At 59.4% G+C, this 25,467-nt stretch overlaps 9 protein-coding genes across 9 annotated transcripts; 3 read left to right on the top strand and 6 right to left on the bottom strand.

Moving 5' to 3' along the window:
- Positions 1 to 723: 723 nt before the first annotated feature.
- GGTG_11384 (hypothetical protein) lies at positions 724 to 1,186 on the bottom strand (the record flags this gene model as incomplete). Its single annotated transcript, XM_009229270.1, has 2 exons — positions 724 to 879; positions 1,166 to 1,186. The coding sequence occupies 2 exons, from the start codon at positions 1,184 to 1,186 to the stop codon at positions 724 to 726; spliced, it is 177 nt and encodes a 58-aa protein (XP_009227534.1).
- Positions 1,187 to 2,431: 1,245 nt separating this feature from the next.
- Positions 2,432 to 2,870, bottom strand: GGTG_11383 (hypothetical protein; the record flags this gene model as incomplete). Its single annotated transcript, XM_009229269.1, has 3 exons — positions 2,432 to 2,617; positions 2,707 to 2,766; positions 2,844 to 2,870. 3 exons carry the CDS (start codon positions 2,868 to 2,870, stop codon positions 2,432 to 2,434), a joined length of 273 nt encoding a protein of 90 aa, XP_009227533.1.
- An 880-nt stretch (positions 2,871 to 3,750) lies between these two features.
- Positions 3,751 to 4,319, top strand: GGTG_11382 (hypothetical protein; the record flags this gene model as incomplete). Its single annotated transcript, XM_009229268.1, has 2 exons — positions 3,751 to 3,785; positions 3,974 to 4,319. 2 exons carry the CDS (start codon positions 3,751 to 3,753, stop codon positions 4,317 to 4,319), a joined length of 381 nt encoding a protein of 126 aa, XP_009227532.1.
- A 3,135-nt stretch (positions 4,320 to 7,454) lies between these two features.
- On the bottom strand, positions 7,455 to 12,940 carry GGTG_11381 (Rho1 guanine nucleotide exchange factor 1). The gene is made up of 4 exons (XM_009229267.1): positions 9,676 to 12,940; positions 9,247 to 9,583; positions 8,319 to 9,169; positions 7,455 to 8,248 (listed from the first exon to the last, which is right to left on the bottom strand). Exons 1-4 carry the CDS (start codon positions 12,190 to 12,192, stop codon positions 8,081 to 8,083), a joined length of 3,873 nt encoding a protein of 1,290 aa, XP_009227531.1. The 5' UTR covers positions 12,193 to 12,940; the 3' UTR covers positions 7,455 to 8,080.
- GGTG_11380 (hypothetical protein) lies at positions 12,613 to 13,313 on the top strand (the record flags this gene model as incomplete). The annotated part of the gene is made up of 2 exons (XM_009229266.1): positions 12,613 to 12,646; positions 12,841 to 13,313. 2 exons carry the CDS (start codon positions 12,613 to 12,615, stop codon positions 13,311 to 13,313), a joined length of 507 nt encoding a protein of 168 aa, XP_009227530.1.
- Positions 13,314 to 13,420: 107 nt separating this feature from the next.
- On the top strand, positions 13,421 to 15,179 carry GGTG_11379 (V-type proton ATPase proteolipid subunit 2). The gene is made up of 5 exons (XM_009229265.1): positions 13,421 to 13,659; positions 13,738 to 13,768; positions 13,901 to 13,983; positions 14,079 to 14,362; positions 14,446 to 15,179. Exons 1-5 carry the CDS (start codon positions 13,603 to 13,605, stop codon positions 14,486 to 14,488), a joined length of 498 nt encoding a protein of 165 aa, XP_009227529.1. The 5' UTR covers positions 13,421 to 13,602; the 3' UTR covers positions 14,489 to 15,179.
- Positions 14,860 to 17,016, bottom strand: GGTG_11378 (hypothetical protein). Its single transcript, XM_009229264.1, has 3 exons — positions 16,155 to 17,016; positions 15,438 to 16,037; positions 14,860 to 15,291 (listed from the first exon to the last, which is right to left on the bottom strand). Exons 1-3 carry the CDS (start codon positions 16,273 to 16,275, stop codon positions 15,221 to 15,223), a joined length of 792 nt encoding a protein of 263 aa, XP_009227528.1. The 5' UTR covers positions 16,276 to 17,016; the 3' UTR covers positions 14,860 to 15,220.
- A 132-nt stretch (positions 17,017 to 17,148) lies between these two features.
- On the bottom strand, positions 17,149 to 17,532 carry GGTG_11377 (hypothetical protein; the record flags this gene model as incomplete). The annotated part of the gene is made up of 2 exons (XM_009229263.1): positions 17,149 to 17,283; positions 17,422 to 17,532. The coding sequence occupies 2 exons, from the start codon at positions 17,530 to 17,532 to the stop codon at positions 17,149 to 17,151; spliced, it is 246 nt and encodes an 81-aa protein (XP_009227527.1).
- A 1,001-nt stretch (positions 17,533 to 18,533) lies between these two features.
- GGTG_11376 (hypothetical protein) lies at positions 18,534 to 25,218 on the bottom strand. The gene is made up of 3 exons (XM_009229262.1): positions 24,582 to 25,218; positions 23,420 to 24,053; positions 18,534 to 23,104 (listed from the first exon to the last, which is right to left on the bottom strand). The coding sequence occupies exons 1-3, from the start codon at positions 24,994 to 24,996 to the stop codon at positions 18,670 to 18,672; spliced, it is 5,484 nt and encodes a 1,827-aa protein (XP_009227526.1). The 5' UTR covers positions 24,997 to 25,218; the 3' UTR covers positions 18,534 to 18,669.
- Positions 25,219 to 25,467: the final 249 nt, after the last annotated feature.

Genomic DNA, 25,467 nt, shown 5'->3' with positions numbered 1-25,467 from the left:
GGTAATGAATTCTGGAGGGGCAAAAAAGCATCTTGGCGCGTATAGAAGCAGAAAACTGCGCTAATATCTAATACAAACGCCGACTTTCAACTGTTACTTGAGTCTTCCTCATCTGACCGCCATGCCTTGTGCCACGTGATGCCTTCTAACCTTCCTCAACATTTCCCAGTGGTGAGTCCCACCTCAATCTAGTCCCCGCGAATATGGCATGCTGTCATGTGCCCCTAGCCCCATTCTCACAACGGCATCGCACCCACCCCCCTGGCAGGCGACGGCAGGGTACCTGGGCCAAGTTCCCCTCAGCGCGAGCACATTGACGTAAAAACTATTATGTCATTGCGCACTTCTCCTGCCTTATCCTTTTGCCTAGCTATGTATCACACGGTATCGTAGGGTGGTGGGCAGGCGGAGGACGGGCGACAACGAGCGCTTGACCGGATCCCTGCAATTTCCCCTCTCCTCCCTGAACCGGCGACAGAAAAGAGGAAAGAATTTCCGATACCTTCAGAGGGGTAGGGTAGAGTTTTTTTTCTTCTTCTTTCTTTCCCTTCTCTCACCCCGGGCAAAACTAGGTGGGCGGGTCACCTACCCATGTAGCCCGGCCGGTCGATGGCTGCGATCGAGATCGATGCCGCAGAAGCGCTGCCATCGCCCCCCTTCTCCTCTTCCCTCTCCGGTACCGCGCAACCTTTGTCGCCGGCAGCGACGAGGCTAGCGACAGGATCAAACTAGCGGCGGCGGCAGCGGAGGGCCCGGCGGGAACGCCCAGCCCCACCACCCAGCCAACGCCCGGGAGTGCCGCAAAGGGCTATCCGGGACCGGGGAGGCTAGGTCAACAGGCATCAAGGGGACGAAGAATAGAGCCGGTTTATACATCCTCTATAGCACGGATGTGTGTGTGTGTGTGTGTGTGTGTGTGTGTGTGTGTGTGTGTGTGTGTGTGTGTGTGTGTGTGTGTGTGTGTGTGTGTGTGTGTAGCGTCGCAATGAATGGCTTTCCAGAGAGGGGAGAGGTTGCTGGCGGCCGAGTATCAAAACCTGGATCCGCCCTGCTGTCTCCGGGGACCGGAGCGCAAACGCCCGGGGGACACCGCAGGGGTTCGTTTGTCCGTCTTCCCCGCGCTCGGAATGCGGCTGGATTCATACCTGGGTAGGTAGGTAGGTACCCGGGGTCCCTGCCAGTTCATTGTGCTGTCATCTTTTGTCAGAATGGCATTCGAGAACGCGAAGACCTGGCAACCAGCCATGACATAAAAGCTTCACAAATGCGTTGCCTGCCGGCGAGTGACTGGTGACCGGCGGCCGGGCTGCCCCTTTTGGTTCGTTCCGTCAGTCACCACCACCGCCATCAGGATCGAGGTAGGGGAGGTATGTACCTACCTAGACAGCTCAGCTACTGACTAAAAGGCGGGGTGGGGGAGCCACCTCATGCTGCCCGTCGCCGGTCTGCCAAGAGCGGCTGTCACGCAACAGAAAAGCAGGACGTTGCACCCGTAGCGTCCAGCCGCGTTTGTTCCGACTGGCCCACCACCTGCGCTCCTCTTTTTTTTCGTTCGTTCACTTTTTAGCTTTTCTTTCTCTCTTAAAATTGCCCGTCTTCCTGCAGCGCCAGGCACAGGCATGTTCGAGCCACAAAAGTTAAAAGACGTGTGTGCTTATGCGGCCGGGTCACATCGGAGCGTACGTTTGTTTGTCATAATGAAGAGACTTTTTTATTCTTTTTTTTTCAATTGGTTTCTCTCTGTCTTGTTACTAGACGACCAGCGCCAGGTCAAAGGAGATCCAACTCATATTTCTCCACTTTGGACCATTCCCAAGTTGGTCACTAATCCTAGGGAACGACACAAAGATACAATAACACCAGACTTGACTTGTATTTGCGTCCTGTGGACTCGGTTCCTGTCAACCCGATTGTTCCCGACATCCCTCCCATTGCTCACTGTATTGGAGCCACGACTGCAATCGTGTATAATGATAAAAGAAAAATGTAATGAGAGAAAAAGAAGAAAAGAGTAAAGCCCGCACGCAGATGAGGAGGCTTGTCTTTACAATGGCTGTAATAGAGAAAAAGGAAAGGCCGTGAATGTGACGTCGTGGGTCTAGGGCTGGGCCTGTCCATGGAGCCATCAGGCGTCCAGGACAGCGTGAGGCGCACCTTACATCGCGCCCGCCCATGTTATGTCATGCTCGCTTGTTCGCATGCCGTGCTGTTTCGTTTTGTTTTATGTTGTTTGGGTCGAATAGCTTTTGGAAAACGTAGATAGGTATGTCGGGCCGAAGCTGTCGGAGCTACCAGCCGCCGGCCGAGGGTGTAGTAGAGGTGGCAGGGGGCGATTTTGAAGCGGTCGTCGAGGCGGCAGCAGCGCTGGCGTGCGGCCTCCCCCAGGCCCGCCCCAGGCCCGGAGCTGCTCCCACGCGCGGCCGTGGCGCAGTCACTGTTTCCTGCCGTAGCGCATGTCGGAGCGCAGCTGGTGCTTGTGCTGGGCGCCGCCGAGGGACAGGGCGTCGTGGTGGCGCGACCGCGTCGACATGTCGTCGGGCCGCGACGTCTTCACCCACTGGTCCGCCGCCTCGTTGTGGAGCAGGCCGTCGCTCATCGAGGCACCGCTCTTGAGGGCCTTGTGGTTTGTGCAAATATCGTTAGAGGGATGCCAAGTAACGTAACGAGGCAGGGGACAAGGAAGGAGGGGTAGATAGTTGAACTCACGATGCAGAGCTTACACCTGTCGCCAAACCTGGAGACTTGGTTGTGGCAGTTGACGCTGCCCTTTTTCGGTAGAGGTTCGTGGTTAGTCTAGGGAGTCTTGTAGCAGTCCTGGGCCGGGACGACGGCGGGGATCTTACATAGAAGTTTGCACAGTAGCAAGCCATTGTGAATGTGAGTGGGTATAGTACAATAAATAGAAGTAGGTAGCTATGAAGCAAGCGAGGTGTAGGGCAGGTATCCAAGGAGGTAGGAGGCTGTTGGTGGTGGAAGAAGCGTGGCCTGCACAGGGTTGCGAGGTGGGTGGTATATATAAAAGATGGATGATGGATGATGGGTGGCTCTTGGTATCGCCCGATATCGAGGTCGGCACAAGGGGGAGGGATGGAGGAGGTGGTGGGACGGATTCGTGACGAGGCAGGCTAGAAGATGGAACGAGATCGGGAGGAGATACGACGGCCTTTTATCTTTTGGGAGATTGCTGCTGGACGCGGGCGAGATAAAGAAGGCACAGATAAAATGGAATAAAGGCCGAGGAAAACAAGAGATAAGTGCAAGTTCGGACATGTAACCACGGCCATGCAAGACGTCCATGGATGGCTCCCTGCCTAATCAGTGCGAGCTCGGTTGGGCTGCTTTCGTCGAGAGAGCTCTGTGCTGTGCTTGCTCCTTTAGGTACAGACAAAGACGGCAGCAGCAGTAGCAGCAGCAAGCACGATGCACACGTCCAAGCACAAACCCTGTTGAGCTGCTCCCCTAGGTTGGCTCCTGCCGCCTCCTAGACACACGCCCCTCACTCTCCCTCGCCCTTTACCTCCACCTCTGCCGGGGCTACCTTGGTTGGGGAGGCAGATGCGATGCTTGGCGCAGGGTCTTTTTTGTTTTGTTGGCTAAGGCAATGGCTAGTGGGCCTGCTCCCTGCAGACACGATGCCGCAGCAGCCCCTCCCTCCCCTCCATCTCGCCCCTCGTCGGCTCTAGCTGCTATGTGCGTACCTGGTAGGTACCTGTGTGGTGTAGGGCTTTTCCTTCCCCTCTATGGGCAGCTATGTGGGAGGTGGGAGGTGCGATGTGGGTTGGTGGGTAGGTGTGGGGTTGTGTGTGTGCCTGTCTGTGTGCCTGCCTGTGTGTGTACCTGGTGGGGTGTGTGGTCTTGGCGGTGTCGGCTGGAAGTGGAAGTGACGTTCCTGGCTGGGAAGCACGCGGCTGACTGGCTGGCTGTCCTAGACGTCCTGTCTGGTAATTGCAAGCTGAAAAAAAGACTCTTCTAGCCCGGATTTGGGGGGTGGTGGGCGGCACGTTGAGTGGGGTTGGGCTGGGCGGCGTTTGTTCTCGCTTATTGCTGCTGCAAGTGCGAGACCAAGACCACACAAAAGGAAAACCATGGCCGGTCGACAATCAGACAAAGCACTTGAATGCGCTCACCGCCGGGGCAAAGCCGCAAACCTTAATCTTGGATGGATGGCCGCCAGGCACTTTGCAAACGCGCAGGCTAGAGGACGACGGACTGAGGCAGACGGACTGAAGCAGTCGGTTCAGGCCGCCGACCGCGCAGGGCAGCCCCGGTTTTTGCACCGCCAACATGAAATCCGCCCACTCCCCCGTCTCGGCCAGTAAACACGCCAGGAAACGGATCGATCGCCGATTTTGTCGGAAAAGGGGAGACGGCAGGGGCTGGCAGTGTCCACTTGTGTCTCAACGAACAGAGGGGAGGGCAGCCGAGGACATGTCCGTCGAGGACAGTATTGCCGACCTGACCAGAAAGGACGGCGAGGGCGGCCGTTTGTGGCGTTTGCCGTGATCCGAACTAACACCCCAGGAACTCCCTGGCGCTGACTGCAGCCACATCTCTGTCCATCTCTCCCCAGGTGCAGAAGCCAGCCCGACAGATAAACAGTAACACGACAGCGGGCAGCACAACATAAGCAGAAAAAGCAAAGCAAAACAAGAAAGGAGAAACAATCCCCTAGCTCGATCTCGCCATTGGTCGCACATTCTGGGGACGACCGGTCGGCATGTCTAACCCAGGTCTGTGGGAACCGGGGGGAGGGCTTTCTCGTTTTCGGGCTGGCTGGTTGGCACGCACCAGAGAAGCACAGAACCGAGCACTTGTGCACTGGGATGGACTGTGGTGTCCATGTAAGTGTACCGCATCCCACGGCTATGCCGCCATATGCCGACGCTTCGAGCCCAGTGCGGGTAGTCCAGTGCTGGGTAGGTCCATGCACCACCATGGTCGGCACCCGACTCATTGTCCACCGTCGGTTGCTCATTGTTGGGGGCTGCGTCTTTTGCTGTGCGGCCCCAAAGACGTGCATCTACGCAGGCGAATAGCCTCCCAGCCCTCCCCCATGACGGAGGGGTGAAGCTGGAGCACAGGGTCGAGGGTAGGTCGGGCAGGATGGATGGCAAAATGGTTCAATGCCGAATGCTACCCACCACAACCTCCTCCGCCCGCTCGCGGCTAGCCACGAATCCAACACCGGTCAACGGCCAAAGTGCGCCGCGTCATGCCGGGCCACCCTCCATCGTGGTCTTGGCCGGGTGGTTTGTGGTTTGTGGTTTATGCTTTTTCTGCGAAGAGGACTGCCTGCTGCAGAAATGGGATGCAAATAAGAAAATAGGCAGGCCCGTTTGTGACACTGTGTGGGTGGTGTGGGGAAAAACCATTGCCCGATCGACTAAAGAGAGGGGCAGGGGGGCTCGCATCGATGGGACAATGCAGGCTGGCGATGCCCGACTATCATTCATCTGCAAGCCACTTTTGCCCATGCACCACGAAAACGGCCCATGACTTTCACCGTATCAAGGAAATAGACAGGTAAAGAAAAAAAGAAATCGCCAGGCAGACAGAGCGGAACTGCCGGGCTTGCATGCGTCTAGATCCCGACCCTTTCCGATTCCCAAACCTATCGAATCTGAGGATGGGGAAACACGAAACGATCCGGAAAGGGAAATCTGGCTTGGCCAAGTCGATGCGTCCGAGCTAAGAGGGAGCGAGAGAGAGGAACCCAGAAGGCTGGGACGTCCAACGCGTCCTCCGTCTCCTTGTCATTCCCGTGCAGAGGCCGCCGGGCCTGGCTGGATCTGATCTGCCATCGAACCGGCCCTCTGGCCCTTGTCGTTTCGCGCTAAAAAACTACTGGTTTGTTTCCGCGACGGTGATCAAATCAACTTGTCGTTGCACTTGTCCCGGCGGCCTCTGGCCTGCCAGGACATGGGGTCATGACATTATCATCATGGGCGGCACGCTCGCACGCTCGCTAGTCGCCACAGTACATACAGGCTACCTATGGGAAGGCTTGATCACATATCATAACGCTCTGTGAGTACATACAGAGCTTGGTGGGGCAGACCATCGATGGTCTTGGCCGCGGCCTCGCTCTCCCACACAGTATTCACACACACCTCCCGCTGGAGCCACTCAAAGCTCACGCAGCCCGCTGCCAGGTTTCAGGGTCCATCCCCCCCACCAGGCAAAGACGAGTTCGACTGGTCGCAACCGGACGACGCCTCTTGTTTCGGGGCCATGAGAACTCTCCTCTCTTCTCCGTGCTCAAAGTCTGATGAGGCACGCGGCGTCGGTCGAGACCTGGAAAGTCGAGACCGCCGCGACAGGATATTAATAAACAGTGCATCGGTCAGCCAAAACCCGAGCAGCCAAACTCCACTGTTTCTTTATGCCTGCCAATCAGTCAGTTCAGCCCGGCCATCTCCGTTTTGGCGTTATCGACTCTCGGGGCGTGCGCAACCGAAAAAACCCCCCCCCAAAAAAACAGAACCTCTTGGTGTTCACGGCTAGAAGGGGGCGCGGATCCAAGACAGGTGCGGCTAAAACGCCGAACCGAGCCAAGTCTGTTTACCTACCGGTCGTTCGGTGTGAGACGCGCGGCTCTGCTTCTCATCCCAACATGCAACAAACATGACAGTACATAGCAATCATGTAAAAGAAAAAAAAGGCCCTTATGTCTATGCCCACGTCTGTGGGCTCACCCATCAGCTTTGGAGATCGACGATTGCCCTGTACCCATCCTTCCCAGGGGGAGTCTGATATTCCGTGTCCTTGGCCCTGAGCAAAAAAAAAAGGGCCTGACTGTTCTGCTATGCACGTACACAGGTATCTGGGTAGCTAATAACAGACGCACAGACTGCTTCGCAAAAGTGAAAGAAGAGAAGGTTCCACGCCATAGTCGGCCACCCCAGCCCGGCCGCACACGCACGCAAAGCACGCGACACACCGAAAGGCTACCTACCCATGTGCCCACCTGCCTACTTAGGCACCTAGGCGGCGGCGAGCGCCATTGTCCACTTCACCGCTTACCGAAATCGGCTGGCGCGCTGTCCGGTCGGTGCCCGTAGAGCAAGCCCAGTAGCGCGTATTTTAGCCAAATGGCGAGGCCAAAAAAAAAAAAGGGGGGGAGGGGACCTGGCGCCTGCACACGTGTGGTCTCTTGCTACTTTGTTCACGCGAACCTGGGCGCGTGAAACGGCCTTCTCGGTGGCCCTAGCCCGGGGGATATATATCAGGAGTCGGGCCTCAGTCTGCCAGAGACTAGACGTGTCCAAGGATCGCCCGATCGTTCGCTGACCATGGCCGTCAACACCGACACCAAAGAAACGGCACCACGCCAGGTCTCACAAAGGCAATCAAACCAAGATTGCCAAACGCGAGCTGAGCGGACATGACCTTCGTTGAAAGGGGGGCGGTTAGATGACATGGAGAAACATCACAAAAACGTGGGCAGCCAGGGGCGTGGATACAAGCCGTGTTAAAGTAATAGAAAGTCCCATCCAAAACCATCTAACGGAATCAGCCACCTCCGCTTCCCGAAATACGCATACTATCTCTCTTTCTCTCTCATCTTCACCCGGTCCATTCTATTGCCACTCTTCTCAACCTCCCCGGCTTTCATACTACTGCCTCTCTTGACCGGGAGGCGAGGAGGGAGAGGCCCTGTACCAACACACAAGATGAAGAGCCAAAATTGCAAGAAGAAAAAAACGCCGCCGTTTGTGCAAACCTTTGATGTCTGGAAGTCGGAAAACCATCAAGCAAAAAAACACAAGGACAAGAGCAGCGCAAAATGTCCCGTCCGCCAGGCTAAGTGCAACAAAATAAAAACGAGATAAACAGGTGAAAAAAGAAAAAAACGAGAATAAAAAAGGCAGACATGACGATGGAACCGGGCGAGAACAAGATGCTTACAGAAGAGGAAAGGAGACATTAGGGTTTCATGGCTACCAAGGAACCGGCCCCAATAACCCCGCCGGTGGTGATCAAAGGGGAGCGATGCGGAAGAAGCGCAGGCGAGAGGAAACAAGGAACAGAACCAAGAAGACCAATGTCCATTTACCTCCTTCAAGCGTCCTCGCCAGCCCTACGTCGACATCCTGGGGTGGTAGCCTGGTATGGTCCCAGATGTCGACGACGCCGTCGGTGGCCTCTCTTCTGTGGCATCGGGTATCTCCGACCGCCGCTGGCTCTTCCAAAAGTCCATGGCCTCCACAATATCCTCTCCCTTCTCGTCCTCGTATGCAAAAATGATCTGTTTTTTTTTTTCAATTAGCGCCATTGCCGCCAGCACACCTACGTCAGCGGCTGAAAAGGGTGCTTACCTCGTGTGTGCTGCTGTGGAGCATCCGTATGTTCTTGTGCGGCACGATATGAACGGCTCCCGAGTCGATATGCCGTAGCTCGATAAAGTTGGGCTCGAAGGCAAGGATCCAGGGGTACGACAAGGCAAAGCTCTGGGGCGTGCCCTCCCAGTCGATGCGCCACTCGGGCCTCGCGCGCCACCCGTTGCGGTTAACAAAGAAGGAGAACTCCGAGTAGTTGAGCAGGAACTCGCCGTTGAGCCGCTCGATGTGGATTGGCCGCACCACGCCCTCCTTTCGCGCCACAAAGTCGAGCGATGTGTCGGCCTGGTCTAGGAGCGACTGCGTCTCGAGCGTCTCGAGCGCCACCACCTCGAACCCGCGTGAGCAGGCCACGCACAGCTTAGAGCGCAGGAAGTGCACAGAGTACGACTCAGTCGGGATGTAAAACTCCTTGAACGGCTTGAGCTCGTCCTGGCCGGCGTTGAACATCCTGCCCAGCCCCCTCTGCCGCCGCGTCGCCGATATGGCATCGTTGGGCTCGTACACCTTGATGGTCGTCGACAGCGCCGTCGGCTTGACGCAGCAGACGAGGTGCCGCCCCAGGCAGATGCCCACCCTGAAGAAGTGGCACGAACTCTGGATCTTCTTGCCCTTCTTGGATGACGGCGGCTCCAGCGGGTCCAGTGCCGATAGCGGGAAGCTGTACAGCGTTTTGCTGGTAAGAACCAGTAGCAGCTGGTACTCCTCGAGCACGTCGAGCTGCGTGACGTTGGTTGTGTTGATGACCTGCTTCGGATTCGACTCCTTGGACTTTCGGTCCGAGATGTAGATTCCCGTGTCCGTTCCGTACACCAGTTTCCTCCCACCGTCTGCCATGGTCGAATGCGTCAGTATGCGTGCGTGCTTTCGAGATCACCCCAGACGTTGGCGTCTTGTAATTACTCACCAAACGGCACAACACAGTTGACCTTGTTGGACGGGCCAAAGAACCCAGCCGAGATGGTGGTCATGTTCAGGAAGTCGGCACGGCCCCTGAGCCGCTGTTGGGCCGCATCGATGAACTCGAGCCACTTCTGTCGAGCCACTTGGTTCTGGGCATAAAGCGTCAGCTCGTAGCCCGCCTTACCCAGGTGTCGGAACGTGATGGGCCATCCGTCGCCCTTCTTTGTGTCCGACGCGGCTGCCCGGAGCGGGAGCAGGCTGGACGACGTCCGCCTGACCTGGGTCCCGTGCGGGATGACCTCCTCCATCTCCTTGATGGAAAGGAGCTCGAGAGGGATCGGCTGCAGGGCTCAATATCTGTTAGCCGCTTAACTCGAGGATATACAATTTGTGTCACGGGGATGCCATGCGGCGGGTGCGGGGCGCAACAGACCCTGCGGTACGCCTTGGTCTCCTCGGTCCTTCCGACCTGCTTCGTGCGGGCGATGAGCACGGCGTGATCGAACAGGAAGGCAGTCATGTCGGCGTTTTCCGTCAGCGTCTTCTTCAGCTGCGTCTTGAACACGAGCTCGCGGCCCTCCTCGGTGAGCCGCAGGTCCACCCTCTCGTTGGGCCGGAATTTGAGGTTCTCGCTGAGGCGCCTGAGGTTGAACCTGTTCTCGGCCTTGCCCGACTCGGCATTGACCCTCGTCAGAAGAGCTCGGATGAGGGTCAACACCTTGGGGATGTCCTCCTTGTCTGGGTTGTCGGCCTCGGTGTACTTGAGCACGTTCTCGAGCAGCAGCGGGTACCGGGCCAGGCGCGTGGTCGGCTTGGTCAGATAGCCGTTGAGCTCGAGCTTGCGTGACTCCTTGCGCCTCTCGATCTCGTCAACAAAGCGGGAGAACTGTTGGTTTGTTGACCTCTCGTTCTCGAATTCGAACTTGGCCTCGAGCTGCTTGGCGCCGTAGAGAATGAAGGGCTCGAACTGGGGGACAAATTCGCGGAAGATGTCGCCCACGTTGTGCACGACCGGGTTCTTCTGCTGGCGGTCCGTGAGGGACTTTGCGAAGCGCGAGCTGACGCTGTGGATGGACGGGTGGTCGATGATGTTGCTGAAAATGTTACGCACCACCCGGTCCTTGCGGTTCTGCGGGATGGGCGAGTTCCTAGACCGCAGCGGGTTGATCCAAAAGTCGCGCAGATACTCGAGATCCTTGACAAAGTCCCTCTCGGTGTAGCAAATCTCCGATATGACCTCCTGCCGCTTCTTCTCCCTGTCGCCCACGCTGTCGGCAATCTCCTTTGGCACCGTGTTGATCCAGAGCTTCTGCTCGTCCGTCTGCTCAACATCATCCTCGTGCACGGCGGCGCCCTCGTCCCTGAGGCCGGGGCCCAGCCTCAGGTTCAGCCTGGATACCTGTTCGAGCCGGCGAGGGCACGCTATGCTGTAGCAGAGCTGGTCACGGGTGCAGGTTGGCGAGTAGCACTCCGACAGCAATACGAACACGCCGTCGACCCCCGGCTTCTCCTCCTCTTCCTCGGTCATGGTCTCCTTGAACTGGTACATTTCCGTGTTGGAGTCCCGCAACCTGTGCTCATACGTAACATCGTGGAAGAATTTTTGTGCGTCGAGGGCGCGGCCGAGAAGCAGGGCCAGGTTGCGGTCGGTGGTGCGGATGATGTACGAGAGAACATCGACAGCATCGGCGCCGGTGAAGGCGTTCTTGTACGTGAGACCGTTCTTGGTCTTATCGCCGACAATGATCTTCTGGCGGAAGCATTCGGCGACTCGCGACAGCAGCGCAGGGTAGACCAGCGGCGGGCGGACCCTGGCCGTCGAGGGGCGCTCGCCATCGGTGGATCGGGCCATGGAGGAGCGGTTGACGAGGGTGTTGGATTCCGACAACTCGGACGGGGCGATGGACGGGGCGGCGGTCGACGCCATCGACATGGTCCTCTGCTGGCTGTCGTTTGTGCTGGTGGAAGAGACCATGCTGGTTGTCCTCGTTTGCGAGCCCGGTGCAGCCGAGTAGCCGTTGGAAAATCCGTTGGAGATGGGCAGCTCGGGAAGCTGAGGGGCGGTGCCAGGCACCCTGCGGTTCGGGATCACGCGGCCGCTCATGGTCTGGTGGGCGTCTCTCTCGTGTGACGGATAGCCGCCCGTCATGGACATGGAGCGGTCGTCATGTCGGTCTGGAACGACGCGGCCTTGCGCCGTCGTCCGGGCCGAGGGCCCATTATTCGGCGGCTGGCCGGGGGGACTCTGGCGAAAGTTGTTGTGGAGGCCTTGTTGATATGCACTCGGGGGCGGGTGGTAGACGGGCTGCCTCGGGGCACTCGCGAGGGACTGAGTTCGGTAGGGATCTGAGTTCATGGCCGGGCCGGGCTGGCCGCCTCCCGGATAGTATCCTCGCGGTGCCGGGGGCCGCATGTTGCCATAGCCGTCCCGGGGAGGCGGGGGCCGCGAGTCGAAACGAGGAGGCTGGCCGGGCTGGCCGGGCTGGCCGGGGTAGCGGCGCGCCTGCTGCTGCTGCTGGAGGTATTGGGCCTGGGGCGATGGGACCTGGTGGCCCGAGGACGGGGGCCGCTGCTGGGGGCCCGGATAGTAGCCGCCCTGCATGCCACGGTCGTCGATTGGCCTGTTTCTCGGGGGGTATGGCGGCTCACCGTAGGGCCCGGCGCCCTGGGGATGCCTCGAGGGCGGGGGACGCTGCATGGAGCCTCCCATGGTGTGGGTGCGGCCCTGCTGTTGCTGCTGTTGGTGCTGCATCATCAGCTCGGGCGGGGGCATCGACGACGATGTCATGGTGTGTGAGCGGCCGGGGCCGGGGGCAGCGCCAAAAATGTTATTGAAGGCGGTCTCCCGCTGGAAGTCTGACGAGTGGCCATAGTTTTGGGGCGGCGAGCGCTGGTCGGAGCGGCGTTGTTGGCCCTGCTGCTGCTGCTGTTGCTGCTGGTAATCTGCCATGTTGCCGTCGACTACTGCGATGGGGGCAAAGTCATTACCAGCTGCTCGAACGCGGCTTGATGAAGGGGGAGATGGGTTATGGGTTGCCGACGACGACGATCGAGGGCGTGGGCGTGGGAGTTGGCGGGTGTCGGTGCGTTCAGGTGTCGCGGCGAGCCACAACGGCTAAAAAAAAAAAAAGCACTCACCACCCAGCCTAGCGATTCACCACCAACTACAACGGCAAGATAAGAAATGGTGGCAGAATTGGCGCCTCCTCGACGTAGCGGCGGACCTGTCTAGGCCGTGGTCATTTAAGCCGCCAGGTCGGGTAGAAATGCAAACAAATCAAACGCCCCCGAACAATGGTAGATATACCAAGTTGGACCAGAAGGTGCGAGAGGGGAGGGTGGCGGAGAATAAAGGAAAGGGGAAGAAATAATGAAGAGGAACCCCGACCAGACGTATGATTTGGGTGTGTGCGCGTGCGCGGTACGAATCAAGACCGCATCAGTCGTTTTTTCTGGCTTGTTGTTTGACCTTCCACCTTTCTACTCCCGACGAGCTGTTTTGGCTTTGGGCTTGTATTCTCCCTTTGTTCTGCACGTCAATCTTCTCCCTCCCTCTACAGAGGTGTAGCAGACAGTTCAGGTGTGACGTTATTTGCAGCCTGGATGATTCCATGTGTTGCTTGCTGGGGAATGGCCGGGGCCGCTCACTGGGGATTTGTGAGCTGTACCCGCCCCAAGGACCCAGGCGGTGCCGCGAGATGTGCGCTAGTGCCCGGGAAGCCCACTTTGTCGTGCAGGCTGGGCTGCCTCTGCACACTTCAGATGGATTCAGGCTGTCGCAGATGGTCTAGACGTCCTCCTTCTGCGTGCACATCACCGCCTTCATGCTTCATGCCCTCTATCTTTGGTGAGCAAGCCCGCTCCCGGCCACCGAGTTTTGCAGCCGCTTGGCTAGGTGTGGGGGCTTGGTGGCATCCATCAATATCAGCCACACCGCCCAGTCGTGTGCTGATGCCGCCGGCAATTGGAGGCAACATTTGGCGTGTTTCGATGCCAGCAACCACCACGCAGCCGCACTGTAGTGGAAACCACTGCGCCCACGCTGGGCAACACCAAAACATAAAGATGTGAATTATAAAGGCTTATGAAAAGGCCAGAGGCTTAGAGGTGATAGTAGTAGATATTACTCACCGTAAACCAAGCCGTCGCGACTTCATTTGTGTCTGTCCTTGTCTGGCGCTCGCTCCGTATGAATGAAGAGAGTCACGTGATGCAACAGGGGGGCTAGTCGGGTTCTGCCATCAATTGGAACACCCTCGCTGCAGCCTGCGACACTTGTCGACGTCTACCATCGCCAAAGCCGCGTTAGCAGCTCCCATCCAGAGTCTTGCTGCGCCGAATCTCCATCGCAACCACCACCATGTCGCTTCAACCAGACTCGGAGCTCGCGCCCAAATTCGCGCCCTTTGTCGGCATGGTATGCCCCCGTCCTCCCATTTGAACTCACGCCGAAATGAATAGGTCGAGATGCTGACGTTGTTCCTGCTTGTCCTAGGCCGGCATCGCGGCCTCGATGATATTTGGATGTATGTTCATGCGACACGCGACGACCCTCGGCCTTTTCGACGGCGACACAACCCCGACCTGACAAGCGAATGACGCGCTGCGACGACGGATGCGGATTGCTGACGAGGATGCTGGATTGTCGAATTCTACAGGCGCCGGAGCAGCGTACGGAACTGCCAAGTCGGGCATCGGCATCGCTGGCGTCGGCACCTTCAGGCCAGACCTGATTATGAAGGTTAGGAACCGACTGCACTTGACTTCGCCTCGTCCTGGCTGGTTTGCAAAGGAGGCTCCATCGCTGACGTTCTGCCCCGAACATGTGGTAAACAGTGCCTGATCCCGGTCATCATGAGTGGTATCATCGCAGTCTACTCGCTCGTTGTGTCGGTCCTTATCGCACAGGACCTTTCGCCACCCCCTGCATCCACATACTCGCTGTACACGGGCTTCCTGCACCTGGCCTGTGGGCTCTCGGTCGGCCTCACTGGCCTCGCAGCCGGATACTGCATCGGCATCGTCGGTGACAAGGGCGTCAGGGCATACATGGAGCAGTCCAGGGTCTTTGTCGGCATGGTCCTCATTCTCATTTTCGGCGAGGTCCTGGGGCTCTACGGGTAAGCCGTCTTACCTTGGGCTTTCTCGCATCAAGACCCGCACACGCAGCTCGGATGGCTAACGGAGATGTTTCGGGAACCAGGCTTATTGTTGCCCTCATCCTCAACAGCAAGACCAACGGCTAAATCTGCCCACGACATGCAATCCAACACAGGCAGACACAGACAATATCGGTACCAAATGGGTGCCTTGTCACCCTGGAACAATGAGGGAAGTATGAGGACGGGGAGAACCAAGGTCTCTGGAGACATGGAGGCGAAACTGTACAACTGTCGACCAAGCATGCGGCCAGGCGTTATTCGGAATATTCAGCTACTATCTCCATATTTGTCGTGTAGATAGACGTTCATCTTTTTGGTTTGGATTCAATCATGGTATTGCACCTTGACGCGCTGTTGTCGGCCAGCTTGCGACTCTCGAACAATTCGTGGGATGTCACATCGCACGCCGCCAGCTGGGTCACCTGCGACCCCAACCTTTGGACCTGCGCTAACCGGCAAAAGATTTCCATCTAGGGAGAACAGTTGGGAGCTGTACCGTTTCAAGAAACATGCTTGTTTGTATTCAGAAATGCCCATATGCTGCGTCGCTATCATCAAACCATCATGTTCCAACATGGACATTCCTCCCAAGAAAGGAGCGGGACGCGGCCCCCTATCGGGCACATGTCTGAGTAGCCCTGGCCGAAACCCAATGCAAAAGAAAAGCCAAAAGGAAAACAAAACACCCTAGTCCAGTGCCCTGAAAATGCATATGCTGTGAGGGCTTCACACAGATGAGCGGTAGCGGAAGGAAGGAGAGCAAGAAAACGACAACAGAAAACTCGACCCGACAAACAATGTGCTTGTTGGGGGGATTTAGCGCATGCCCATGCGCCTCGCGACGGCTCCTCGTCGTCGGTTGCCTCCGTCCCAGGTTCTCATTTGCGCTGCAGGTGTCGACGTCAGACGTTAGCGGAGTACTAGCTAGAGGACGATTCGACGGCTCGATGCTGAGAGTCATGTCCCAGGCTGACCCATGCGACATGGCGGCCAGGACGGAACAAAAGAAGACAAAGGTGCTGCCTCAACTCACCCAGAAAAAGATCCCACCGCCTGTCCTCCATCTGCAGGATCGAGTCCCCGTTCTCCCTCGCCAGCCTCTCGGCCCTGGCCTTGCGCGCGGCCTCCTCACCAACCAGGTACGGGTCCTCGAGCGGGCGGAGGCGCGACCGCTCCTCCGCGTCGGCGCTCTCCATCTCTGCGAGGGCGGCGGCGGAGGCCGAGGGCCTGGCGCGGGCGGCGGAGGCGGAGCCGTCGGCGACGGCGGCGCTGGCGCGGCGGTGGGCCACGTTGCGGTAGTGGCGCGTGGCCGGGTTGTTTGAGCGCAGGCTCGAGGACCAGGGCAGGCGGAAGGCCGACAGCTCGACCGGGGCCGGCCCCGCGGCCAGGCCCATCATGCCCATGCCCATGCCGCCCATGCCCATGCCCATGCCGACGCCCACGCGGGGCGGCGCGGGCGGAACTGGGGGCAGGCCCACCGACGGCGCAGAGTTGGAGTCGGCGGGGGCGAGAAGGCTGGTCGGGGAGGAGCCGTGCTGGTGCCGGCTCGAGGCGAGGGGCCGCTCGGGCGGCGAGTATGGAGGGGTCGGCTCGTTGTGCGGGAGTGCAGAGTGGTAGGACGGGACGTCTGAGACTGCGGTTGGGGGTAGGGCGTGTTAGAGCCGCCGTCGGAGAGGGATCAGAAGCTCGAGGCCCCGAGCCCCGGCTCCGCGCTCCTGTCGGGAAGGCCGACAGGGGTGGGGGGACTAACCATATGACGGAGCTGCTGAGCGGATGGAAGCGGTCTCAAAGTCTTCGACACTCAGACCATCCATGTTGCTCGAGACGACGACGCGAGGGCCGCTCTGGTGATGTTGCATGGCAGTAGGCATTGTGAAGATGGCTGCGGGATTTAGCCTGTCGCCGGTGTATGCTATGCCGGCGGGGCTTGCGTAGAGAGAAAGAGTGAGAAGGAAGCAGTGTGTTGGGTGGAAGAGCAGGAGACTTTGTTATGGAACAGTTCTTTCCCGCAGCCCGACCATGTCGGTCCTAGAAGACGGTAGGTCGGGGGATGGTGCGGAAACTGTTAGGTGGTTCGTTTTAAAAGCAGAGACGGCGCCAACGGGATAGTCGTGGCTGAGACCGGACTGTCAGAGACAAAGTGCAATATTGTGTGTCACGCGTCAGTTCGAGACAGTCGAGATCGCCTAGACGTGCTCGTGTGTGTGTGCGTGTTCGCTAGAAAGAGAGAGAGAGAGAGAGAGAGAGAGTGTGTGTGTGTGTGTGTGTGTGTGTGTGTGTGTGCGTGTTTGTGTGTGTATGTAAAGGATAGATGCGCTGTCGAACCCGGGCGGGAGTCGCGAAGACAAGTACAAAAGTGCAGATGGCGAGCTACAAAGGATGCGGTGCGATGGCACACGTGCGCAACGGTGTCTTGGGCAGCGAACCGCACCTTTCTCAAATGGGCATTCGAGCACCAGACCAGCAACCAAACTGGGCCGATCGAGGGCGAGGACGAGACCAGAAGCAGGTCCGGGAGGGAGGGAGGGACTTGGGATTGATTGGGCTGGGACGAGTACGGGTGAGTAGCCGGACTGAGGAACTAGCTAGACGGGTGCGGGCTGCCACACACATATGTACCTGGTCGGTGAGGATGGTAGGTAGTTCCTGAGGTTAAAGTGTGTCCAATAACCTGCGACACACGACCTGCAGGTAAGCAAGCATAGCAGTGCGAGATGCGCACATCCCCGAGGTACCCAGCAGTGCTAGTAAGCCCCGGGCAGGTTGGCACGAGATATGATGTATGCCAGCTGGGGCGGCCTCCTCAGCGGCAGTCTGGGCCGGCCAGGGGGACTGGGCAGGCGGGAATCCATGATGCAGTGCGAGTCGAGGCCAGGGGGCTATCATTTGCCCGCAGGGGACCAGACAGCAGCAAGCCCGGCCCGCGCGTACAGGTCTTGGTATGATGGTGTGGATTTGTGAAGGGCCCGGAAATAGCACCCCTTGCCTTTCGGGGCTGCTATGCGCGCACCACTCACCCGCCAGCGCCCACCACCACCACCTTTCTCCTCCTCTTCCGCCATGGCCAAACCCGAGCTTCCGGTTTTCTCAAAAGTTCCGCCGGCGCGGGGTTTCGCCGTGGGATCCATGGGCCCCCCGCCAAGGCCTGCACAAGTCTTGCAGGCACAGCCACCCGAGCCGACGCCCTGCTCCACGCCGATAACGCCAGACGGGCCGGATTGCTACATGGAGGCACACACAAGAGAGGAGGGGCCGGCGCTTCGAGCAGGAGATGGGGATCAAAAAGAGGGGTCCCTCTGTTCACTATGCGGGCTTTCCCAGGATGGCTGGTTTAGCCGCACTTCTCATCGGGGAATGGGACGAAGCTTAGTTTGGCATCGTGAGAGTTTGGCACTGCGACCTGGGATTAAGAATGTTCATTATTATGACGACAAACCATCATTGCTGTCCGCTCGTGTAACTGACCTGTGCCATTTCCTAGCCTTTGCCTATCCTCCATGGCAAACCCAAAAATTGGCGCACCCAGCGGAAGAGGCGGCCCCACATGGGGCACAGCACCCACGGAGCCAAGAAGCCCCAGCCAACAGCTGCAAACCGCCCGCCTCCATGTGATACTTGCCCACCGACCTGCCTGAACCGACAACTTGCTCCTGGGAAAACCGGTAAGCTAGAGAATTTTCTTTTGGGCGAAGGATTTCCAAGGGTCTGCAGTCAGCTTTGCTTGCCTACCACTAATCCTCTCTCTGTCGTGTTTCTCTCGGGTCTTCGGGTCTCCAAGCCCGCCTTGGATCACTGTGTAAACGTGTAAACGGCTGCAAGTATCATCCCTGTTGGACTGTTGACACAATCAATATCCATCCCTGGCCATGCATGGCAGTGGGTCTGTCCTTCACCTGCGTCATTGTTTTGAACCGGCTCAGCCCGTCACGCTGTGGACACGCACCGCTTCTTTCCAGCCTCAGCAGGAGTCCACAGACGCAGTCGGTGTGGAAATGGGGCGGTTCAAATGCGTGCAGTCAAGCTTCCCATCGTCCAGGCACTGCGAAATCCAGCTTGGGCTTGGTTGTTTGGCAAATCCCATATGATCCACAAACCCCGCAGATCGCTCAGTCAGATCACGGCATTGGAGTCTTGCACGTCATGACAACTAGAAACACGGGTATGGCAAGGCATTTGTAACAACCGAATGAGAAATAACTTGAAGGAAAAAAAACAAGTCGAGAAAGAAGCAGACAAGTGACACCAAGCCGGGAAAAGGCGACAGCTTAGTCTCGCCTCATCAACCGGATCCAGATAACGCCCAAGGCATAGAAGAAAGCCATCCTCTTCAACACAGTGAACAACCATCCCAAAGCACCACCAATATTCGCCCAAAAATCGTCGAGTAACCACTCTGTCCCATCTCCGAGCCGCCCCCAAGCGGCTCTCGCAGTGCCAAATTGCCACGTAATCGATTTCATCAACCACAACCCCGTGGCCGCGATCATCCTCCAGGAGAAAGCTAGCAGCCCCTGAACCCTCTCCCAGGCGCCAGACAACCACTCGGTCGTATTGTTCAACCAGGGAACTGCCACCATCCTCGCCGGAAGCCCGGTACTCCTCTTCCGGACACTAAGGATCGCCCTTCCCGCGGTGTTGGCGAACCACAGGACCGTGTTGCTGGTAACTGCCGCCATCCTCGAAACACCACTAACCGCTCTCTCCGCAGCACCGGCAAAATACTGGATCGTGTGACTTGACGCCATTGCCAGCGTTTCCCAAACGCCGCTGATTGTCCTTCCCACCGCACCGGTGGACCACTGGATCGTGTTGCTGGCGACTGCCGGCGCCATCCAAATACCGTCAACAGCCCTTGTCACGGTATCGGAGAGCCACTCGACCGTATCTCCCAGCCAAGGCTCGTATAAGGGCCGAAAGTCGATCTTGAGGAACGGTGTCCAGGTCACGTACACTGCGTCCCCACGGCTCCGGATTTCGTTGATGTACGCCCGCCTCATTGCCGCCCCATTGGCGCCCAGCCAGAGTTGTCGCTCTTGGCTTAGGGCAAAGTAGAATAGGCAGACCAGGACTAGTAAGATGAAGACGGCCGTCTCCACGATTTCCACCCGTGGCACCGCCGGGAACGCCGCAACCGTGCCTGGTGGTGCTAATGAGCTCGTAGTACTGTAATCGATGCTGCGCCGTTCTTCTCCGGCTACAGTCTCGTTATCCGGCCGCTCCTCGTTCCGAGTAGTGGGTGATGTTGATGGGCTCGTAGCGTTGGCCTTGTCGTTGTTCTGTTCTTCCCCATTCGCAGCCTTGCCGTCCCGCAGTTCCTCCCAAACCCATACCCGGTCGACGAGGGAAGTGACGAGCCTGCCGGACATGCGAGATGCCGCCTGGTAGAACCACGTCGCAACGCCTAGCAGCCACAGGGCGACCACCCAGACACTGAAAAAGGGCCTCATCAGGATGAGGACCAACGCCGGCCACGCCGTCCCCTCCAGCCGAGACCGTGCCGCCTGCGTCTCGCAGGAGTGGCAGAGCATGCTGGGGACGCGGAGGCGCCAGGGCCCCGGCGACGCGTCCTTGGCCACCTCGACCCCGGCCCTGCCCAGTTCGGCCCTGACCTGGCCCAGGCCCGACAGGACCGCGGCGAGCTCCGTCTTCCTCTCGGCGTAGGTCCGTTGCATGTCCGCCGTCGCCACGCCCGGCATCTCGTCCACCGCCGCCGCCTCGGTGGGGGCGCCCGCAAACGGCCACTGGCCCCGCCGCCGCCTCTTGAGCCTGACGCGCCACGCGGCGTGCACCTCGCGGGCCTCCCGGAGCGCCCTCGCGATCTCGCCGGCGTGGCCCTCAAGGCTGACGCGCGCCCGGTGCGACCGCATGGCCCGCTCCAGGTCCAGGATGATGCGCACGTGCTCTCTGTCCTCGGCCGACTGGCCCTCGACACCGGGCCCGTCATCATCGTCCGCCACCGCCACATCCCCGCCCATGGCCTGCACCGCGGCCTGCACCACCAGCCCGAGCGTCTCGTACCGCGCCTTGAGCCGCTCGGTGCGCGCCTCGAGGTCCTCGTTCTCCCTGGCCGCCTCGCCCAGCTGTGCCTCGGCCTCGGCCCTAAGCTCCTCGATCTCGCGCGTCAGGTGTCTGCTAGAGGCGTCTGCTCGCCTGAACGCGTCGAGCAGCGTCGAGTTGGAGCCCCGCAGCTCCGCCCGGGCGCTCCGAAGCAGCGTGATCTTCTTATGCGCCTCCTGCAACTGGCTCCGGGACTCGTCGTGCGTGGCCTTGGAGATGGAGTCGTTGAGCACCCGCTGCAGCTCGTCGATCTTGGAGTTGGCCCGCCAGTGCTTCTGCTCCAGGTCGCGGATGGTCTCGGCCGACGCCAGCGAGCCTCGCTCCAGCCTCCTGACCGTGTCGTTGAGCTCGCGCGCGGCGCCCTGGGCGGCCTCGAGGCTCCGGCGGAGGCTCTCGCCGTCGGCCTTGGGCAGCTTGCTGTCGTGCATCAGCACATCGACGACCGTCTGCAGTCTCGCTAGCTCCGCCGCGAGGTCCTTGCTCTGGACTAGCGACGGCTCCTCGCCGCCGTCATAGTTGTCGTCATCATCATCCACGGCGGCTCTGTCGGGCTCCGCCACCGCCACCTCTGCCTGGCCGCCACCGCCGAGGAACCACGGAACCGGCACCCAGGGACTTTTTTTCCTGAGCGCCGTCGCCGCCGCCGGGGTTCTCTGCTGGCTGGCCCGCAGCTCGCCCAGCTGGCCCTCCAGCCCCTTGGCCTTGTCGTTGGCGGCGTCGCGCTCCGTCGTGAGCTTGTCGATGGCCTCGGTGCATGAGCTATGCTTGGCAATAGTCTCGCCCAGCACCCGCTTTAACCTCTCCACCTCGGCGTACTGCGCCAGGAGCCTGCTGTTTTCGAAGGGGATGTTGCGCGCCGGCGCCGGCGCCGCCCCCTGGTCCACCGGCATGGATTCCGACCTCAACTGCCCGCCGAAGCTGCCGGCGTGCCGCCGCCTCGTCACCTCCTGGGCCGCCGACCACGATCTCGCCTGCGTGGGCTCGCTGGGGTAGCTGGTGGGCGGCCTCGGTATAGACCGGGCCGCCGAGAACGACCCCGTTCTCGCGGGCTTGCGGGGGTGGCTAGTGGGTGGCATCGGTAGAGCCTGGGTCGCGTCGCCACCGCCTATAGTTGTAGAGCGCCGGGGCCGGGAGGGCGCCGCCGGCACGGAGGAGGGCCCCGGCTCCCCGATGCTCGGGAGGTGGTCGGGTTCGTCTTCGAGTTCCCATAACACATCGGCGTACAGGTCGTGCTCCAGGCTCGGCTCGTACTCTAACTGCTCCTCGGTGTCGTTTTTGTCGGATCCGGATGAAGATGAGGAGGGGTAGTTGTACATGTGGTATCCTTGGCCGGTGCGACCCAACTCCTGGAGCTGGTGGATGACGCTGTCCACCAGCTCCGCCTTCCTTTCCGTGGGATCCTGGCCCTCGTCGGTCTCTGCTCCCCGCTTGTTGGCCGCGACGATCTTCTTCAGGTCTTCCACGAAGATGGCCTCGCGCTTGAACCTCCGGAGCTTCTCCTGTAGTCTGTCGCGTTCCGCCCGGGACTCGCGGAGCTCGACCACCAGCCTGGTGTTGTCTCCCAGCGGCTGCTTGCCGGAGTCGGACGCCTCGGCCTCCTTGACCGCCACGAGCTTGGCCAGGAGCTGCCAGACCTGGTCCGCGAGCCCGACCTCGTCGGTCTCGTCCTCGAGGTACTGGAACAGCTCCCGCACCGGGCCCGGGTCGCCCTCGCGCTCGACCATGTCGACGAGGAACCGGACGACCTTGGGATCCGCGGTGAGGTGGTGGCCCCCCGCGGTCCCGTCCACCGTGTAGTGCTCGGTCGGGTAGTCGAAAGCGTCGTGCAGGGCGTCATCGTCGCGCAGCAGCGACTTGATGAGCCCCTCGTGCTGCCCACCGGGCCCATCCAGGAGCGCGTCTGGGACCCCGAGCTGCGTGAGCCGGCTCAGCTGCCGCGAGAACCGGAGGCTCACCTCGCCGATGCCGATGACCTCCCCGCTTCCGGCTGGGTCCATGATCTGGGTGAGGCCGCCGCCGTGCTGGGATTCATTGGCAAACTGCTTGAGGGCGTCGATCTGCTGCTCTTTTTCCCTGATCGTGCTTCGCAGGTCGCCGACCGACCTCTCGAGCTCGTCGTTCTCCAGCTCGGAGTACTCCGCCAGGCTGCGCTGCTGCGCTACCAGCTTCCAGTTGTCCTGCTGGAGCTCTAGGGTCATGGACTGCCTGCCTCGCAATGCCGGGTCGCCCTTGTTGGCCGCCCCGGGCCCGCCGGCCTCCGCGTTTAGTGCCAGCAGCTCCGCGTTGTCCTCCCTCAGCTTCCCGTTTTCGGATCTGAGCCTAGTCATCTTGCTCGTCACCGCCTCGTGGGCCCTGGTGAGCTGGCCTAGCGAGACCCGTAGCTTCTGCGCCTCGGTCCGCTCGAGCTCGAGCTCCCGCCCGAGTCTGTCGACGACTGCGGGCTGCTCGCCGGATGCGGTGCCTGCCAAAGCCGTGGGCCGCTCTAGTTGATCTTCAAAGCTGTCCTCGAAGACCTCGACGGTCGAGGATGGGGTGAGAGGAGGGGATTCGACGAGGGCGGGGCTGTCGGCCGACGCTGGCGGGTCACCATCAGCAGTGTCGCCGGGGTTGTCTTGGTGACTGTGCCCATGGTCTTGATTGCTGCTATGAAGAGACAAGGTACGGGAGCCGTCAGAGTCTTCTTCGATATCTCCTGCCGATCCTATGCCGGTATTGGCGTCAACATGCTCGTCATCTTCTTCACTGTCATCTCTTTCCTCGTTATGCTCTTCCCTGTCCTCGCTGTCCTGTTCCATATCCTCGTCTTCCGTTTCCTGCTCCCTCGCATGCTCATTTCCGTGCCTCTGAATCTGATCCTGGCCCGTCTCCTGCCCCCGCTGTTCCTCCTCCAAGCCTTCCTCAGGGTCCTTTCCACCGCCAGACATCCTGGAATGAGGAGTGGTGGTACCACTTCAATACCACTTGTGCTGTTGGTGTTGCTGCTGCTGCTGCTGCTGGAACAAAGTCTGCTGCTGTTGCTGAAGCAACTGCTGCAACCCGGCTTTGACTTGGCCTTCGTAGTCGCTTATGAGGAGCTGGAACTGGTTCTCCAGTTGCTGCTTGTAGAACCTAGCGGCAGACTGGTACTCGGCCTCGAGGCGGCGGCGAGTCTCCTCCGCTTCTGCGCGGAGCCGCACGGTGGTGTGCTGGACGTCGTACTGGTACTGGTTCTCCCAGAAGCCACAGTCCAGGAGCTCGTGGGCCTCCTGCTGCCGTCGCCGGCGCTGCTGCTGCGGCTCGGGGCTGGCCTTGGCCACACGCCGCCTCATACGCCTTTTAGCCGTGACGCTCCTGCGCAGCTGGTGGATCCGTGCGTCCTTGTCGCGGAGCGCGCCCCTGAGGTCTTGAACCTCCTTGGCGGCGCGTTGCCGAGCGCGCCTTTCGGCCGTGGCGGTCTTGCGCAGCCGCTCGACCCGACCGTCCCTGTCGCGGAGCGCGGCCCGGAGGTCTTGGGCCTCCTTCTTGTCGCGGGTGCGGTCCTCGCGGTCGTCGTTGATCTTGAGGCCGCGGAGGAGGTCGGCGAGGCCGTCAACGGTTAGGTGCTGGAGCTTGGCTGTTTGTTGGGTTCAGCTTGGGTTCCTGGGTGAAGAGGTTGTTGTTTTCGATGCAGAGCGTCCAAGGTGTGGGTGAACAGAACAAGCAAACCCTGTAACAGTCGTGGGATGGGCCGCATTCGAGGAAACTTGAACACGATGAGGAGAAAAGAGGAGTTGTGGAGGGACAAAGAAATCAGGTGAGTGTTGCACTTCTGCGTTCAGCAAAACATGGTGTCTGAAAACAGAACATTGGGAGCTTGCGCTCAGCTCCAAGTAAGTAAGACATCTGCACAATCGAAATCGGTCTGTCCATCCGGCATTCAACATGTGATGAGCATCCAGGGGTGCGGATCCGGCACTGTTCGCGGGCAGGTAACAGACAAGGACAATCAAAGAGAATAAAAAGGTTAAATTCAGAAAGATCTAATAAAAAAAAAGCGAATTGCAGGCCAGTGATGAAGATGACCGGGAAAAGAAGGGATAAATTCATGGTGATCACTGGAATGCTGGCTTGCCAGAAACGGACACTGGTATTTCGCACTTACAGATTTCGACGTATGCACAATGGAGCTCCCTCTCCAGCTGCTCTCGCTGCTGCTCGGCGGCGGCGCCGTTGTCGTCGGCGTCGCCCTCGTCGTCGGCGTCGGCGTCGGCGTCCTCGTCCTCGTCGTCTTCCTCGTCTTCCTCGTCTTCCTCGTCTTCCTCGTCTTCCTCGTCTTCCTCGTTCTCGTACTCGTCCTCGTCACCCTCGCTGTCTTCTTCGTCACCGCCAGCGGTAGACTCGACAAACATAGGGGACGAGGACCGGCTCGACCCGGGAGAGTCGGCGGAGTCCGCCGCAGAGAGCTCGGGCGACTCGGCCGCGGGAGAGGGATGCTCGTCCTGCACCGGTGAAGATGTGGAGGTTGCGGGACCAGCCGCAGGAGAAGAGACAACGATGAGAGACCTTGCGGCAGCCATTTTGGCAAGGGAGAAAGGGGCCGGAGAGAAATAAACAAAAACAACGTCAACTTCAACCGGAAAATCAAGAGGAGGCTTGCGACGAGCACGAGGGGGAAGTGGTGAGGTATTTATACCTGGAGCCCCTCTGGGCCAGAGGCATCACGGTGCATTTGTTCTCAATTGACCTGGCTGTTGCGGCTATTGTGGATGGCATGACGATGGCTTCAATAGTGAATAAGGAATAATAGGAGGCTGCCTCAACAATAGGGAAATTGCCTATTGAAATCCCAATCGGACCTGCTGAGTCATGCTGCCACTTGTATTGAGAGGGAACTCTGAATATGCCGAAAGATCGGTCAATTGCAAGAACAATAGGAGGATCATGCGGTTAGAGCGAGGACCTCTCAAGACCTGATCACTTGTTCCTCAGAATAGGTCAATTGATATTGGTGGGGGGGGGGGGGGGTGGGGGGGGGCGCCTGGAGAGAC

Source organism: Gaeumannomyces tritici, assembly GCF_000145635.1.
Source record: "Gaeumannomyces tritici R3-111a-1 unplaced genomic scaffold supercont2.7, whole genome shotgun sequence".
Lineage (NCBI taxonomy): Eukaryota > Fungi > Ascomycota > Sordariomycetes > Magnaporthales > Magnaporthaceae > Gaeumannomyces > Gaeumannomyces tritici.
This window is presented reverse-complemented; position numbering and strand designations above follow the sequence as displayed.